The 18844-nt window shown below is 41.2% G+C and overlaps 1 protein-coding gene across 1 annotated transcript in view; it reads left to right on the top strand.

The window, feature by feature from the left end:
• The window catches only part of PKHD1 (PKHD1 ciliary IPT domain containing fibrocystin/polyductin), a 264052-nt gene that overhangs the window by 14716 nt on the left and 230492 nt on the right, over positions 1–18844 (top strand). The window contains exons 10-26 of the mRNA XM_061989595.1: positions 122–192; positions 1058–1159; positions 2162–2257; positions 3326–3461; positions 4163–4277; positions 5108–5383; positions 6149–6238; positions 6926–7019; positions 9061–9203; positions 10108–10238; positions 11210–11394; positions 11751–11889; positions 13965–14119; positions 15060–15244; positions 16247–16369; positions 17622–17727; positions 18176–18469. Coding sequence (XP_061845579.1) covers positions 122–192; positions 1058–1159; positions 2162–2257; positions 3326–3461; positions 4163–4277; positions 5108–5383; positions 6149–6238; positions 6926–7019; positions 9061–9203; positions 10108–10238; positions 11210–11394; positions 11751–11889; positions 13965–14119; positions 15060–15244; positions 16247–16369; positions 17622–17727; positions 18176–18469 — 2441 coding nt within the window. The remainder of the gene's footprint in view (positions 1–121; positions 193–1057; positions 1160–2161; positions 2258–3325; positions 3462–4162; positions 4278–5107; positions 5384–6148; positions 6239–6925; positions 7020–9060; positions 9204–10107; positions 10239–11209; positions 11395–11750; positions 11890–13964; positions 14120–15059; positions 15245–16246; positions 16370–17621; positions 17728–18175; positions 18470–18844) is intronic.

Below are 18844 nucleotides of genomic sequence, written 5' to 3'. Positions count from 1 at the left end.
GAAAGGTGTGTTGGTCCTTGTAGAAATGTTCCTCTGGAGAACAAGGGCCCAAAACTGCCAAAAGAAGGTCTGCTTTAACTTAAAATGCCAAGGATCTCTCAGGCATTTTTTTCTCTTGCAGGTCAGCAGTACACAAAGATGCTTGGCTCATCAGTGCCAAGCAGGAGCTTTTCTTGTATCAAACACATTCAGGTATTGCACTGATTTACCTCACAGAATCAAAGTCTGCCAGATCTATGCTCAGAGAGCATTGTTAACCAGTAGTCAATGCTATGTAAGTTTAAATATCATGTGAATTACAAAAATGACCAGCTACAAGCTGACGTCTCTCATCTTTTATAAATCCCTTCTTTTGTTTTGTTTGTATTTTTCTAAGAAATATGCAGGTACAATTGGGTGGTTAAGATAGAATATCTGAGTGCAAAGTGAGTAAACATCACCAAAGAGATAAAGAGATTTCCATGGTGAAAGGGCATGACTGTAACAGAGAAAATTCTGAAAGACTCTAGGTGAACCTGCTTCTGCCGGGAGGTTGGACTAGATGATGTCTAAAAGTCCTTTCCAACCCTACCATTCTATGATTTTATGATTCTCGTGGTCGTAATGTGGACACTCAGATGTCAAATGTTCAGCTCTCTCTGACCCTGAAGGCTAAGGGACAATTGGAAAATGTGGAAAGATCTAAACCTAAATTGAGAAGTGTCAGACAAAAGGATAAGAAGAGTTTAAACTCCACCTTTTTTTGCAGGACTGTCAATAGTACTGTATATACTGGTTTGCAATTCAAGCATGACAGATGTAGCCACTGCTCAGGAACAGTGCAAGCATTACAGCATTTCCCCTGTCATACGGCCAAATTATCCATGTTGTTCATTTCTGGTGTAATCCCAGCAGTTGCTAATACCCCCATGAAGGATCAGTGAGATGCCTGTTTCACTCGCAGGAGCCTGCTCGGGCTGGAAACAGTGCAAGTGCCCTACTGGATCTGACAGAAATAGGGCAGGGATTGTCTTTCCCAACACCTACTTTCAGATTTACCATTTTCCTTTCTCTGTAGAAATAACCTCTGTGTCCCCAGCTGGTGGGAGTCTCGGAGGAGGCACCGACCTCACTGTCACAGGAGATTTCTTTGAGGAGCCAGTGCAGGTCACTGCTGCAGGTAAGAGAAGAAATGTGTGATTTATTTTTACTTTTTTCCCCCCAGTACAGTGGCCATGGCCCTGGCCACAAAACTGATGTTCATGGAGGAACAACTCCACGTACTAGTACAAGCTAGGGGTTGGAGAGCAGCTCTACAGAGAGAGACACAGGAGTTCTGGTTGATAACAAATTTCAACATGAGTAGCAATGTGCCCTCCATGGGCAAGAAGGCCAATGGCATTATTGGGGGCATCAAGAAGAATGTGGGCAGCAGGTCAAAGGAGGTTTTCCTTCCTTTCTCCTCTGCTCTGGTAAGGCCTCACTTGGAGTCCTGTGTCCAGTTTTGGGCTCCCCAGTTCCAGAGAGACAAGGAACTGCTGGAGAGAGGCCAGTGCAGGACTACCAAGATGCTGAGGGCACAGGAACATCTCTCTGAAGAGGAAAGGCTGCAGGATCTGGGGCTGTTCAGCCTGGAGAAGAGAAGGCTGAGGGGGGACCTCATCAACACTTATAAGTATCTAAGGAGTGGATGTCAGGAGGGTGAGAAGACACTTTTTTTTCCCGTTTTCTCCAGTGGCAGGATGGGGAGTAATGGACATAAGCTGGAACACAAAAAGTTCCACTTAAATACAAGGAAGAACTTTAATGTAAGAGTGATGGAGCATTGGCCCAAGCTGCCCAGGGAGGGTGTGGAGTCTCTTTCTTGGGAGGTTTCCAAACCCACCTGGACACATTCCCGTGCCATCTGATCAAGGGGAACCTGCTTTAGCAGGAGGTGAGACTGGATGATCTCTAGAGATTCCTTCCAACCCCTACCATTCTATAATACCAGTGTAGGAGCCTTCCATCAGGAAGGCTGTTATTCTGCCTGGGGGTATGAACCATTTTATTTGTTTGGTAGTACAAGGCAAGGCTTTTAGCAAAATATTTACTCCCTTTGGAAACCAGATGAGTTATTTTTGCAGCTCAGTTATGTTTCCAAGTCTCACACAGCACATTTGTCTCCTTTTCCTGCTGCCAGGTGTCCCCTGTAAAGTCAAGCATGTCTCTCCCCATCAAATCAGATGCACCACTGAGCCTGCTGGCAAGGGCAGGAGGTTGGGTTCCCCTCAGCCAGGTATGGTATTCAAATAACTGAAGGTCCAAACACCCATGGAAATGGAGGGAAGAAATTGCTTGGTGAAACAGGCTTTCCAGAATGCTCTCTGCTTCAACAACAAACCAGTTTCTCCTAGGCTTGATAGGGAGGAGGGCCACAAAAATTATCTGATAGCTGGAACACTTCCCCTATGAGGAAAGGCTGAAGAGAGATTTGGGGTTATTCAGCCTGGAGAAGGCTCTGGGCAGACCTTATTGCAGCCTTTCAGTACTTACAGGGAGATTATAAAAGAGATGAGGACAGACTTTTTAACAAGACCTGTAGTGATAGAACAAGTGGTAGTGATTTTAAATTAAGAAAAGGCAGATTCAGACCAGATATAAGACATCCTTTGCAATGAGGACAGTGAAACACTGGACTAAGTTGCCCAGAGAGATGATTGGTGCCCCATCACAGGAAGCATTCAAGGTCAAGTGGGGTGGGGCTATGGGCAACCTGGTCTAGTTGAAGATGTCCCTGCATATGTCAGGGGACTGAAGTAGATGATCTCTCAAGGTCCTTTCCAACCTAAACAATTTGAGCATTTTATAGCAAGGATTAGCAAGGTGAAGACAATAGCCCACCACTTACAGATGGATGATGGTGGGCTGTGTAAGGACTGTGAAAAATTAGGGGAAAAAGAGTATGGGAAATATTTAGAGGGAGGATAGCTGAACTGGGGTTACTGCAGAAGCTTTTGAGGATGTTGCCTGAGAGGAGCATTGTAGTAGGAAATTATTGTGCATAAAATTAAGCTTATTTTGGCTGTGGGTCATCTCAGTACAAGAGCAGACATTTGAGTTTGTTTGACTGCTCTGCTCTCTGCAAATTTTTGTTCTTCCTGGTGGAGGATTTCAAGGCAGAACAAATTCCCTAATATGAAATCTGTGTTCTGCCTTGGTGCAAAAACCCACTACACCTACAAACAGAGCTAATATTTTATTAAAATTTTCTGTTCCGGCCTGCCTCCTTGCACCACCAATTCTAGCATGTGCTCTGGGATTTTTGTTGGCTGCTACTGAGAACACTTTTGTTTTAACTTTCTAGGAAACAGAGGGCTTCTCTTTGAAGTCTGGGATGATGCCTCTGATCTGACAGAAGCAGGTCCTGGATATAGATGGCAGTTTGTACCTAATGCCAGTTCCCCAGTAAGATTCCTGTCTGGGGCAAAGAAGTCCTTCAGGTACTCGGTGATCTTAAAAAGAGACGAAGTCATGGCAATCACCTTTAGCAGTGTAAGGTGTAGCAATAACACCTGACAGCTCTTTATAGCAGAGCCTTACTGCATAGCTCCTGTAAATCAAAGCAAACCCTCTGCTCTGTGCTCCTTTTGAAGCTGAAAATATGCAGTGAAGCATTTTATTTTTCTTCCTTTTACTTTTGCTCAGTGTTTCTGCTCTACCTGGACTAGATGTGCTGAAACACTACACAAAAAAATTGCTGTGGAGGTAGAAGAATCTCCAGTTAAAGTCTATGTTGGGCTAGAGCTCTGGCCAGATGTGGAGGGCCAGATTCTTGATTGATGATGGCAACTGCAGCACAGGTGGAGTTAACAACTAATTTTCCCCAAGCTGTGAAAATATCTGAACTGTGTTGGTAAAAGACAATGGTCTTTCCAGATACACCCTTGAAAAGCTGTGCAATGTACATGAATGTTTTCATGTTTTTTCTGTTACTTCTCAGTTTTTCTCACTTGATTTTGTTTGTGATTTTGAGCCTTCTCCTGCCTGTTCAGGGTTAAAACTTTTTTTTTTTTTAGTAGAAATGTACAAAACTGTGACCAATGATAAGCCTGTACTTATTTACATGAAGCTTTATTTTTTTTTTCCTGGGTTATTTTGAAGTAACTCTTTAGTGTATTATGGATATTCTAATTTTCCTTAGCTCCAGGCTTCGTGGATATTTTGTGGCTCCTCAGACAAACAATTACACCTTCTGGATTCAAGCAGATGGTCAGGCATCTCTTTTCTTAAGTTCATCCCAAGATCCAGAACATAAGGTATTGCTCTTGGCACAGAAAAAAAATGAGATCAGGATAGGAAATGGTTTTAGTTAAGGCCATAACAAGTGGAAATTTCCCCAGTGTGAGCTCACTTAATGGTCCTTACCATGAATCCTATGTGGTTATATTTAATGTTTTATGTTGGTCCTATCAGGCTCTCAGCTCATCAGAAAATCACTCTTGCAAACAAAGTCTTTGAATGTCTTTCCAGAATACCTTTCTGTTAGTTCAGCACATCACCATCACTAACAATCTGTGCAAGTGGACCCAGAAGCTTCCTCGGTTTACCTCTTATTTTGACTGTCGAAAATTTTGCCCTCTTAAAACAGTGGTCCTTCCCTTTGTAAAGCTGAGAGGATGTTATAAATGAAGGTTATCTCTTTCTCTGGTTTATTCTTAAGCCTTATGACAGAATTAGGCTAGGAGAAATAAAAAAGACCTCTTAGCTATATAAAAAAAAGCAGCATTGCTGTTCTTACTAATGGTAACATACTATGTCTCAGAAGGCTTAAGACAGTCCTTTCTTTTGTATTTGGAGGACATCATATGCAGATCTGAAGTAATCCTTGAAAAGTTGCATGGGGAACTATTATTAAGGCTAGGGTCAGCTGTAGGAACTATCTTCTTTATGATATTGAGCTCTACACCAAAACTTTTTTAGATATTGGCTTTTTCCTGTACAATAAGGAGGAATGTGTCAGCCATCAATGCTCTGCTATCAGCTACGAGCACAAGTGTGGGTTTTTTTTGAGCTGTGGTATTGGACTCTGTGTCTTTGGGGTTAGAGTGATGTCTCTAACTGATTGCTTTGGTTGGTTGGGACACAGGTGAAAATAGCTTCTCTCCCCGCTGGTAATTCAGAGTGGTCTGAGAACTGGGTGAGGGGCTGGAGTGAGCCTTGGCAGCCAAAATCCCAGAAGTTTGAGCTAACTGCTGGCTTGAGGTACTACTTGGAAGCACTGCATCATGGAAGGGCACCTAGCAATGGAATGAGAGTTGGAGTCCAGATACATAACACCTGGCTGAACCCTCATGTGGTGAACAACTACTACATTGAGAGACATGAAATCCGGGCTCATGCCTTACAGCTTCCAGAAGTGCAGGTCAGTGCTGTGTGCTTGATGCTGGGATTTGGACTAGCCCTGGATTCAATTGATACAGATAGAAGTGAATCCTAATAGTAAAGGCCTTGTTGATGCTAGACATTAAAGTGTGTTCTCACCTTGTTTTTAACCTACTGAGAAGGTTGATGAGAAGAGCACCATGGGCTTGAAGGTGTTTGTGGTCTTTACACATTGGTGGGTGTGTGTAAACCCTGTGGTTGCTTTATAATCTGCTCATGTGTTAAAGCATAAACAATGCTGACTCTCCTTGGGTTGTTGCTTGTTAAAGCCTCACCTTGTTAACTAATGCTGAATTAATAGAAGTTTGGGATAGTTTTTCTTTCCCATCCTTAGCGACAGCACACTGCAGTGTGTGTTATCTGATCAACACTATATTTCAATCAGATAGAAACTTTCAGCCTGGCAAAGTGCTTAGCAAAGAGGGAAGTTTTTTGGGTGGTTAAAACCAAGAGCTGCAGGTCAGGAGCTTTAGGGACCATTTGTGGTGGTCAGCATGTCTCCACAGGTCATGTATCCCTTGTGCTCCTGTTAATCTAAGAACAGAAGCCAAAGGTTTGCATCAGGAGAGACCGTGGGAGGACATGAGCAACTGAAGGGATTCTTGTTTTAGACAGGCTTAAAAAGGCAAAATGTTGTCTGTAAAATCCTGCTCAACAGAAAATACAAGATTTAAAGTCTATGAAGTTTGTGTCTCATGCAGTTTGTATCTATTTTCATTTATTTATTTACTTCTTTGTTTGCCAGATGTTGACTGTGTCTGGTACAGGATGTTTCATTGTCTCCTGGAATAACGTATCACGCAGAGTGATCCCCACAAATGCTACAGCTCACCAGGTAGGTATCATTAAACACAGATAGCCAGTCCTCTGCTGGGGTGTAACTGATGGAGCTCAGGTACTTGACAGTAGTTAAGCATTTGGCCCAGAAGCTGAGATCAATTTTATGTGATGTCAGGGTGATTTTTATTGAGAGTGTCTTGTAGTGGGGTTTTTTTTGTGAAGCAGAACACCACAGCATCTGATCTTGGCCTGTCATGTCTGCAATGAAGTTTGTGGTATCATCAGGTAACAGGCCCTTAGACTTCTCTAAGACCAGACATGTAGTGCATGGGCCTTGTTTCAGATAGGAGCTCCAATTTGGATTCTTCAAAACCTCATCATGTATTGAAGTGGTAGTTGATCACTGTTGAAACTACCCTCAGTGATAGCTGGGTGGAACCTGGAGGGGCATGTGGATGCCTAGGCTTTGGGATACTTTAGCTAAAAAAATCGCACCTTTCTAAGGAGGCTGATGGACACCCAAAGGATGTCTCTCACCCCTGAAGGGTATCAAACATGGAAGGTTACACTGTCTTGAGATGGAATTTTATTCTCTGTTTGACTACTTGCTTGTTCAGAGCTGCTTTGCCACTGGTCTCTGGATGATGAAAAATGTTGTGACATGGGTGCTGAAGCTGTCTGCTGAAATGATCCAGACACCATTGTACTGTGACTGTTTTTCACTTTTAATTTTTTTTTTCAGGTGCAAACAGCAATAGAGGAACTTCTTTCAATAGAGTGTGAAACTGAGCCAACTTCTGCTAAAATCCTCTTCCACAGTGGCTTTGAGAAAAAAGGTACTGATCTTCTGTGACAAATATTTACTCTGAGAATTGCTTTCCTTTTCTGAAATAAATGTACTTCAAACTTAAAATGATTGTAAATTTACTCTCTTCATGGGTTTAAGTACATACATTTATGTTTCTCAGCTATTCATTATTTATATGTATTCTGATGGAAGAGTTTAGGGAATTACTGTGAAAATCAATGTGATTAATATAAAATAAGGAGACATTCTTTTGCTAATACATTGTATGACTCAGTCACATTGCAACACCCTTATCAAGGCAGATGATCCATTTTGGTTGTAAGAAAAATTTGGACTAGAGACAAAAAAGGCAAGTTCTGGGGCATTCAATTTTCAATATGCCTGCTGGGTAAGCAAGAGCTCAGACTGTGGAAGAGGCCAATTCTGATTCTGGAGGTGTTTGCTTTCAATGTTTCCTGATGATGGAAAGTGAAATATTGCAAATATATGTGTTATAGTTGACATGTCATGCAAGGTGTAAAACAACAACCACTTTTGTTAAAAAAAAGTAGTTACATATAATAGTTTTCTAACATCAGATAACTACTCCATTGGAAAGCAACTCCAGTAACACTGACTCAGTTTGCCCAGAGAGGTGGTAGATTCCCCATCCCTGGTAATGTTCCAATTCAAGATTGATGGGGCTCTGACCAACCTGAAGATATCCCTGCTCATTGCAGGGATGTTGGACTAGATGACCTTTAGAAATCACTTCCCATCCAAACCATTTTGTGATTCTATATTTGACAGTAATAATAGTATACTTATCCCATGCAAATAAGTAGATGATTGCCTAGAGACCTTGTGTCACATTCTTATGTTCAGTATGGAGAGAGACAGAGAGAGAGAACCGGTCTCAACCAGTAATATATATGTTTGGTGATTGATTTCCCAGTGGTTGAAAACAATTAATTAACCTTAATTGAGGAGGGAAGGAAACTTTATGCAGAAAAATGAAAATAGCAACTGGACATTCTTTGTGACCCCAAATCTATGATTCTGCCAACAAAATAAGGAACAATTTGAGGTAAAAGCCAACAATAGTTCAATAGTACAGTGGGAATTAAAATTGGTGCTTAACAAATAGAATAAAGGAAAACCTGAATTCTCATTGATTATTGTAAGATATACATAATGTTAAAAGACAGCAACACAATGGTGAAATTGTGGTGAATGGATGTCAGGAAGATAAAAGAAAGGCCATATATGTTCAGAACTAGGGTTTATCTAACCCAGTGCTCTGTCTTCAACAAAAGCCAAAATACATGCCTAGGGGAAAGTAAAAGCTGGACAATTATGTATAGTAATTAATCACTAATTCTCTCCAAATATGAAGTATTTTCAACTCAATTTTCTGACTATATATTTTTAAAATTTAATTGCCTTCAGTGACCCTCCCTTCCCTGTATTTACACATTCTCACCTTGAATACAGCTATATCACTACGTTATAATTTCTTCCAGTGAAGATTTCAACAGATTCAACACTTGTGCAAAGAACCACAGCTACTTCCTTTGACTTGAAACTCTGCTATTAACTTCATTTTGCAGGCTTTATTTCTATTACTGGAAGAGGTGAATTGTCAGTATGTAGTGACGGAAGAAAGTCTTTTATGTGTTACAAAAGAAATCACATCAGTTTTTCAGCAGCATGGTTGACAGACAAATTGAACAAACATCCCAAAGGACAAGGTGGATTCACAGTTGTTATATACATTATTTTTCAGCTTTGCCTGAGTGTTTTCTGGAAAAGATAGGTGGCTTTGGTCAAATATACTCTATATGGCTAATGATAGTGCTATTTGCTATGAGGTTTTATGGTCAGAGCAGTGATCTAATGGTCCCTCCTACTGTCTTTCAACAGTCTTAAAATGGGAAACAATTTATCTGGGCAGGAGAAATCTTGAGTAGGACTGTTTCACAAATTTTGGATACCTGTTTCCAGTATTTTCATGAATCTTTTGACTCTGCTGGTGTGTTCTAAATAATTTTCAAGTCTCTCATCCCTTCTTGGTTTTTTTTGGCTGTCAGATATGGAAGATGTGATTACCACAGGACACATTGTCAGTAGAACAGAGCCTTTCTGTGGGAGGTTCAGCATTCACAGACCAAACCAGCTGGTGAAAACATCCTCATTAACTCTAGCAAGATATGATCTTACTGAATACACACATGTAAGTTGCTGCTCATGATGAGTAGATTGCACTGGGGACTAAACACTCAGAGCTCAATCAGCAAGATAAAATCATCTGGTCTGCTTAGACGTCTCCCAAATATAGAAACGATTATGTCTTTGGACTATGCTTGCAGACAGAACAGAGTGTCTTTTCCTGACTGAGTGAATATCTGAGATCCCTGAGATGTAGATATTTAACATATCTTGCTGCTATCTGTTTGTGGGAATGAAGAAATGATGGGGTGATGTTGAGAAAAGATGGAAAATCCAAGGATTACCATTTCTCAAAGAAAGGAAAAAACACCTGGTTGTCCATTCTGACTCAATTTTCTACTAATTTTCTAAATAATTTCTTAATAAGATCTTGATTTCAACTCTGTCACCCTTTCTTTGCCACGTGAGGGGAGGCAAATTGTTGTGTGTTGAAAAAGAGGAGGTAGGAGGGAAAGATATATCCCCAAGACCTTCTGTAGTCCTTCCAAGCTCCCTTGAGCTCCCCTTCACAGACCTTTTTTCCAGTCCTATTTCCCTACCTGACACCCATCCCAAGCCTTGTACCCTGCAAATCAACTTTTCCAATCTTTTCCTCCCTTCCATATACTTGAAATCCCCATTGGTACTTCCCAGCTGTGTTTTGCCCCAAAACCTAGCTGGAGTCTAAAGGATCAGTTTCATGCTACATGGTGGAACACGAGTTTCCTGATGCCATCTGCTGTCCTCTGTATGTGTTATTCAAGGCAAATTGGCCTTAAGCAGTGGGCTTTACTGCTGTCCTTGAACAACATGTCTCTCTACTATGTTAAACTGGGATTGAAACAAAATATAACATCTTCTAGAGACATTACATGTAAATCAGTACTGATTTGATTTGTGATTCTCTCTCCCCCCTCCCATTTTTACAGGTGTGTTTTGCACATAAAGGCAACATGAGAAATATCCTTCATATCTTGGTGTCCTACACCAACGTCTCTTTATGCTTAGTGAAGAGGAACCTCACCTGCCTATGGGATTTCAAGGAAACTGACTTTAAAAGGTATCCTGACACTAGGTGTTTCCCAGAGATAACACTTTCCATAGCAAGAAGCTTTACTACAGAAACTGAGAGAAATTCTTATCTGTGTAGGAACAAATTGTCATTTGGATTAAGCTGACACACACTCTGTCCCTGCTCTGCATTTACTGAGTAAACCTGCATGTCTCTTGTTACACATGGGATCTCACCTTAGTGATGCATAGACAAAGAGTTTTGTTCTGTCTCTGGAAAACATTCCATAAGATTTCTGAGGACATTAATTTCCCAGTTTTTCTGGCAACAATCGGTAGATTTTCTGCAGTTAGAGATGAATTGACTTCCTCTCCCCAGCCCCCCCTTCCCGCTGAAACCTCATGAGATCATTGGTATGCAAAGATTTGAAAGATGGTGTAGTCTTTGATTTTCTTTAGTCACTTAGAAGAATATGGGTAGAAAATGTGATATTAAATGTAAAGCTTGGGGAAGGCAGACTTAAAAAGTCATGAATAAAGAAGCTCAAGAAGTGAAGTTGGCAGATTGTTTATCTGTAAGTTGTGTGAGTGGGGTGTGTGCATGTGTCAAAGGGGAAGAAGAGGTTGGGATGGAATTATTTCATGGTGGAGAGATCTGGGAGCCTTGAGCAATCATCGGACATACCCAAGGGGTTTAGTCTCTGGATTGACCCCTGTTGAGGTCACTAATGCTATCGTAGTGCTTTTGCCAAAAATAGAGCAGGGGTAATCATTCCCACATCTCACTTCTGTGAAGTAGAGGAGGATGCCTAAGCAGAGATCTAAAGCTTTATTTCTCACTATGGGGAAACTAACAGAAACATGCAGAGATTGATCCTGACTCACTGAGCAAATGACTTGCATGAGAGTAACTAGCAGCAATACCTGATGTTACCTTGAAGCTTCACAAAGCCCTTCAAAAATTGCCTATTGTAAATATCACCAGTAAAAGAGAGCTTGCACAACCTTGATGTCTTTCAGCTGGACGTTTACCTGCACTGACCTCTGGAAGGTGTGTGTGAACCGCTCTGTGCTTCTCCAGGACCTCCCTGCTAATTCCCCAGTGTTTGTGCATCAGATAGACTTGCTGAGCTCAGACCTGCAAAATGAAGCCTCTGGGTCATATTACCTTGATGAAGTTGTCATTGCAGACAGAGCTGTGACAGGTAAAGGGACCTTTTTCTTTTCTGTTTATGTTACTTTTTAGTGATGGGACTGGTTAAAGCTTTTTCAATTTTGAAGAGTATTTCATAGCAGGCACCAAAATAATTTTATTTTCTTGAACTTATATAAGTTGTATTTTTGTGAAAACAACCAACAAAGGATTGCCAAATATCCATATTCTTGGTTTGTTTGAAAATGGATTTCTACAATTTCTACAAAACTCTTACATGGTCTTGCCCAGAAAAACAGCCAAACAACCCTATCCCAAGCAGCTGTTTCCAGCAATGAAATGAGAATAACCTAGGCATAGTGACAGCTACTCTTGCTCTGATGAATGTTTGTGATGTTTTTGTTTCAGTTTCTCAGAGGCATCCCAAACCACCGTGGTTAGGTGGGAGAATAGTTGAAGCAGTATCTGTGGTGGGATCTTCTCCCACTTACAATGTGTCCTGGATGGTGTCTGGCTGCAGTGCAAGTCTCCCTCTGCTTTCTCTAAGGTAGGGACAGTGAGTAGATTGTCTTAATACCCTGTAATACTTCCTACAGTTTCCTTAGATATCTCTGGAGCTTGTCATCTATAACAGGCCATGAGAGCTAGAATCTAGTCTTTTCAGATGGATCATGTTCAGACTGTTTAAATTACTGAATCCTGCACGTATCTGTACTTTGAAGTTCTAAATTAAGATACTAAGTTTCTCTCTCAGCATGTGAGTGTTTTAAGCTTTGCCTACCACATAGGATCTTGAACATATATTGTAGTCATCTTAGTGAAGATATCCAATTCTGATACCAAAGTTCAATTATATGAGTGGGATTCAGTTGCCAAAACAGAGGTACTTTGGATGTTTCAGCTAACTTGGGGTATGTAAGATACACAGGGGCTATCAAGGTATGATGAAGGACTAGGAGATCTAAACCCTTCTGGACCAATGGATGGATATCAGCCAGGGATGGTCCCAAACACCTTTAATGACACCAATAGTCATGTTAGGCAATGACAGTCTACCTTCCTTGTCCTTATTTGCTGAGATGGTTTCTGTTCTGGAAGCCGTAACAATGAAAGAGGAGGGAGAACCATAGGATAACTAGATCAGAAAGAGCAGTTGTAAAGAGCTATACTGGCAGAGAATAAGTCCTTGTAAAAGCTGGATTATATCCAGCTGAGTTAGCAAGGACCTGGTAGAAATAGAGTTAGTCAAGGGAGAAGCTGGACGGATGCAGCCTCTTCCCTTCTGCAGCAGTCAGCTGTTGGCCTGGTTCAGTTACTTCCCCCAAAGTGACTTCCCAAGGTATTCAAAGGAAAATTCCTTTAAGAAGAAGGTGAATTTCAATCTGACATAACTTAATTTGGTTTCTTACTTTGTGGTGTCTCTTCTTTCAACAAAAAGTAAAGTAATGTGTCACTGTGCTCTAAAGACAGCTAGATTCTCCTTTCAAAGGTGGCTAAGATGTGAAGAAAATTAAGCTGTCTGGTCTAGTTCCCAGAACAGCTGAGTCCTTGCATTTCCTGGTGAAATCCGAGGTTTTGGTGAATTAATCACCTATAGGAGGTCCAAGTCATCACAAAAGAAAAGACTAATGCAAAAATACCTTGGAGAGAAGGGTTTTAAAAACTCAGTCTTTCTGTCAAAAAGAGGACTAAGAGGTAGATTGATCACAATATCTCTGACTGAGGGACTGGGGGTAAGAGTTCTTGGTATTGGTGGGCTTCTGCAGTTGGTAGGCTTCTACATCTCACAGAGGAAGATATGAGAGAAACGTGTGCTTGATGCTGATGACAGGAAGACTGAAAACAGAAATCACTGCATGCTTTAAAAATGAGTGGGCTCGATTGCTGTCTGTGGATACCTTCAAAACAAATCTGTCTCTTTCTTTTAGCTGAGAATGTGCTGGACTTTATTCTAACACTGCTTGCTGCAGTTGGGATAGGAATATTGGCTAAAATCTGATGTGCTGATTGTACATCAGACGGAGAAGGTTTAGCAGTGCTTTTAGGTTTGTGTTCTCAAAATTGGCTCTGCAGAAGCCACTGCAGAGCTCCAAGTCTTCAGCTGTTATCCAGTCATTTAACCACATGGTGGCATTATTGTACCGCAGACTCTCTTTTTGTTTTGAAAAAGGAGAATTTTAGCGGCAAAGGAGAAAGCTTTAGGAATTGTTTTTTGGGTGAACTCTAATGTGACGTACTGCTGTAATTCATGGGCGTTAAGGTTTTCAATAGACTCGAGGAGACTAGAGGATGAAATAGTAAAGCTTTTTGCTGTCTAGGCTTCATTGTGTTGCTCCTTTACAAAACACCAGTGACTGAAGAAGGACTTGCCTGTGTTTGGTGCTATATGAATTATTTCTTCTATCATAATTCAAAAAGGTGTTTTTCCATTGTTTTCTGCTGCATGCATTGCCTACCTTAAGCAAGTATAAATTGGGAGTATTCAATGAGCTCTGTTCTCCTTAAGTCTCCTTGAAGAGTCTTGTTCCCACAGGTGTCCCTTGGCTACTGGGGGACATAGAGGTGTCAGGAGTAGGGGTCTTGACTTCTAATGCCTTCCTATGAACTCCCTCTGTCACACAGAGGTGCTTTGCTCTGGAACGGCTCGAAGGAGTATGGCTACCTCTACGTCTCCACGGAGGATGTGAGAGTCAGCCTCACTATTCAAAGACTGCAGAAGTCATCCCGACCTATTGGAGGGACCTTCCGCATCCACGTGGCCAGTACAGTCATATCAGGTAAAAGAAGACACAAGCACATTTCCTGGATTTCTTTTGCAGGAAGACAAATGAAGAGGCGGCAATATTGAACCTTGGAAATACTGCTAGGTTAAGCCCGTTGTGATAGTTGCTAGATCTTTGTTTGCAATTGATGTCATTCAAGGCAAGAGTTACGGATTAGAGGCAGGACAATATGTTAAGCATGGGCTTGTTCCAAAATGAGTACAGTCAGTATGAAATATTTACCTTAAAGTTAAAGACCTTTGAATGAGGTCTTGAACTGGCATTTTGCATCTCAAGGTTTCATTATGCTGATGTCTCTCCAGCATGTGTACTTCTGGTTGTCTTGTATGACAAGACTCTTGCAGGTTACCAGGGTATTAGTTCTCTTCTGGGATTACCAAGACTGGTAATTGGTTTGCAGGTGGCACAAAAGCTTGTGTGCATAGAATTGCTTGACTTGAATTTGTCATCCTTTATCTGTACTAGGGGTTTTTTTGGTGTGTTGGGTTTAAATACTCAAAGAGGCTTAGTATGAAAGCAAGCAGGTTAAACTGAGAAAGGCCAATGATACAGTTTTTGACTGAGGAGTTGGTGACTCAGTTCTGAATTCAAGTAATGAAATAGGAAAATGTAGCCTTGGATTATTTGTGAAACATCTCTTTCCTCTGTGTTGTTTAGGATTTTTACTATCTTGAAAGAACCTGCTGAAATTTCATGTCTCCCAAAAAGGGAGGTTTCATGATGGTCACAACTGTTTCTAGGTTTCCTAAGCTATTAGCCAGTGCAGATCTTTTGGCATTTGGGACCTGTAAATTTCCCTCTGCTGTTTTTTGGCAATTACAGGTGTTTGAACCACTACAGCCTCACACTAATAATTAAACATTTTTTCTAGGAGCAGATAGATGTGCTCTCCTAGGAATGAGAATATCCACTTTTTTCCTAATGTCCTTTGCAGGTGTTTCAGTGCACATTTCCTCTCACCATCTCCGCAAGCTTTTGCAAGACAACACAGACAGCTCTACAGCCCCGTACTTCAACACCAGGGACTTCATTGTGACCAAAGACTCAAACTCTTGCTATGAAAGCATCTGGACACTGACTTGGAAAACAGAAACTGGGGACTTGCCCAATGTTATCAATGTACAGTGATTTCTTTTACTAATGTCCACTTTGAACCCCCTCACTGATACATTCTCCCAGCATTTGTTTTTACACAGACACCAATGGAAGCTTGAGCTAAATGTTTTTCTATTTGGAATAGCAGCTTAATCAAATTCAAGATCAGATTATTAAAAAAGTAATTGCAGAATCAGAAGGAGAAATTACAGCTTCAGAGTTTGTTCTTCAAAATGAGGAGACTAGAATGTAATTTCTGTGCTTTGTTACAGTACTGCAGAATAAGGGAACTGCTATACTGAAGTGAAAGCTATTATGATCACATTAATATTTCAGTACAGTAACTGAAGCTCGGTACAGTTTTGTGGCATTGTTTGTGGCATAAGAAGATATTTTTTTCTGAGCACTATCCTGTATGGATTTGTATCTGATTCTCAAAAGTCTCACATGAAGGTTCGGTTCACACTTTCCCATTCCAAGATTTATCGTTTAAGTTTTTCTTCAAGTGGAGGGTCTTTTTTGAATAACGACTCAGATTAGACTGCTTCCTTCCCCAAAGAGAAGAACTATTTATTTGCATATCTATCTTCTAATAGTGTAAAATTATCTCATGTTCAAAGCACTGGCCTGAATGGCAACAAAAGTTTGAGCTGTGTCTTAAGCTGTAGCACAGGCACTTGTTCTACACAAAGTAATGTCTGTGAGAAGCAGATGTTCAAAGCTCTTTCCATGCCTAATTCCAAATGATATTACAGAGTGTTAGAAGTTTATTTGTACGTCTAGCTCCTAAATTTGTTTGCCTCAGTTTCTTGTCTTCAAGGGAAGGATGAGAACAGGGAGGTGTTGTGAAGTTTCTGGTAATGAAGATTTAGACCTGGAGGTAGGAATTCTGAAAGAAGCTTGAGAAGAGGTTTCCAGGAGTGATTTGCTACTTTGTAAAAACTCTTTTTTGGGGAAATGGTTTTAATTTAAAATCACATGATGGAAAAAAAGTACAAGAAATTTAAACCTTTTATTCTCTGACAGGTCTCTGCTGAAAACCTCACTGGTCTGAAGCCAACTGTTTCTAGTCGTGTGGTTTATGATGGAGGTGTGTTTATTGGGCCAATATTTGGGGACATGCTTGCTACCTTCAATAACAAAACACAGGTGAGATGTTGTTGTGATTCCTGTTGATTCACCTGGGTTGTGTAGATCCCACACTGATGAGCAAAATAAAGGAGTTATGAAGTCACTCACCCTCTGTAAATCTCAGTACTTCATGTATGAAAAGGAAGCAAGGAGGGCTTCCTGGCTGAGTCTGCTGGATGGACAAACATGTTCCAGTCTCTGCCCTTGGATGTTGTAGAGCACTGTGTTCAGCTATGTGTTCAGCAAGGCCTGCCAGGTACTGTAATGATAACAGGGTGATGGTGGATGTACTCGAAGCCCAGCTGTGCAGCCCTTGGGGCCATGACACCTTGTTTTTTCAGAGATTCTATTCTCTACACAAAGACTACCTTCCTTCCAGTGGCTCAGCCACCTAGAATACCTCTGCCATCTGTGGTGAAGACCACAAATACCCTCAAATAGACCAGATGAAACAAGAACAGCAGCAACTATCAGATTTCTTTGTAATTTTTGAATATTTGTTCTAGCTGGCTGCTAGCAACAGGTGTGAAAATGCCCCTCTAATTATTGTGTCTATTCAAGCAGAGTATTTTGCAACTCTCTGCTCTTTGTGTTCCTTAGAGATACCCTGCTTTTGTTTCTTCCCGGCATTGGTGTACCTCCCTGGTATACCATTAAAACCTGGGAGAGAGAAATTAAGAGAGACTCTCATATGCTGTATGCTTTGCCAGTTTACTCCTTTGAGATCTTGGTATTTCTTGATATGTCTTTCTAGTTATCAAGGTCACAGCCTTTCTTGTTTCAGCACGAACAAGAGGAAAAAAGGTTGAAGGCTGCATGCTGAAAAGACTCATTCTGAGCTTCATCCTAATTTGTCTTACATGATTCTTTAAATGTCATAAATTTTGTTACAAATGCAGGATGGGAAGAATTGTTATACAGCAAGCAGAATCCTTAATGGATGACTGGAAGAACAAGAGATAGGAGGAGCCGTGAGACTCAGAAAAAAGTGATATAGGATCCCGCAGACACAGAAAAAGGGTGGCTACACAGCTTATTGTTTTGCTCTGCTTTGCCCAAGATTGAATCTTAGCAAGCCTTGCAGTTAAATTTGTAATGAGATTGCACCAGGGTGAACAACTGTCTGACTGTGCTCTGTGCTGGCAGAGTGCTCTTGGTAGCTCAGTGTAGCCACTAAGCATTGCTCTGCAGGTCTACCAGGTACCTGTGGCTCTTGGAAACCTCTTTGCTCCTTTCTAAGCTTCATGGTAACCTTCTTCTCTGACTGTAGGTGGTGGTGGTGGTGAATGATGTCCCTGCAAACTGTTCCGGTTCATGCTCTTTCCAGTTCAGCCAGGATCTGACACCCTTAGTCAGTGATATTGAGTATTCATCAGGTAACACGGCTTTGTGTCTAAACAAAATGGCAAAAATGTTGTTCCATGAAAAGATCTGCCAGATGTTGTGTGTGTGTGTGTATGTATTTTTTGGGGGGGAATTTCAGATTTTATGAAAACTGCACTTCCTAGTGAGGCACTTCTGATCAGCCTCAGTCTTATGATGTACAGCACAGGCATGTTTTTACCTTGACAAGAAGATGGTAAAGGCATAAAAGGGAGATAAACAGTGAAAAGTTTGACACTTTAAATGTAAGGTGGCTCTTGGCTCAGGTTATTTTAAACACAAATTTGAGAAAAAAGTAATAGCTGAACTGAGACAGGCAGGAACAGGCATTATGAGGGATGATGATGATATTGGGCTTTCTAGGACAAGTGTTAGTTGAAAGTAAATTCAGGACATTGCTACACCAAAATTTGAGTAATCTTGCTGATTATATTCCTTCAGATGATGAGCCCCAGGCCACAGTAGTTATCAGGGGAGCTGATTTCACTCCCCTGATAGGAGTGAAGGAGAAGCCAGCCTTGCAGGTAGAGGTGAACTACTCAACCTGCCATGTCATAACGTTGAACCATACTGAAGTAGTTTGCCAGATGGAGAGGCTGCCAGTTGGAATCTACGAGGTGACACTACTGGTGAGACCTTATGGCTTTGCACTCAATGGCAGCACAGGAGAAAGCATTTTCCTCAGGATTGAGCCAAAGCTGGTAGCTATCGAACCTCCTACAGCTTCAGAGATCGGTAGGTCTGAACACCAGGCCACCTCTAATGGGACGTCTGCTTTCTACTTCTTGCTTTTCATGTTGTGTTCCAGTTCTGCTGTTCTTTGGCTACCAAAGTCTTCATCTGATGAAAAAGACACAGTGTGGCTGGAAATACTGTGTGTATCCCAAAACACTGGGTGAAGTTTCCTAGAGTGACAGACAGAGTTCCAGTTCTGCTGTTCTTTGGCTACCAAAGTCTTCATCTGATGAAAAAGACACAGTGTGGCTGGAAATACTGTGTGTATCCCAAAACACTGGGTGAAGTTTCCTAGAGTGACAGACTTGGTTCTTTCTGGAGGCAATCAATTCCCCAACTAATTTTGTTTGAGACTTGCAAGTTCAAGTGCAAGTG

The sequence above is a fragment of the Colius striatus genome, chromosome 2, assembly GCF_028858725.1.
Source record: "Colius striatus isolate bColStr4 chromosome 2, bColStr4.1.hap1, whole genome shotgun sequence".
Lineage (NCBI taxonomy): Eukaryota > Metazoa > Chordata > Aves > Coliiformes > Coliidae > Colius > Colius striatus.
This window is presented reverse-complemented; position numbering and strand designations above follow the sequence as displayed.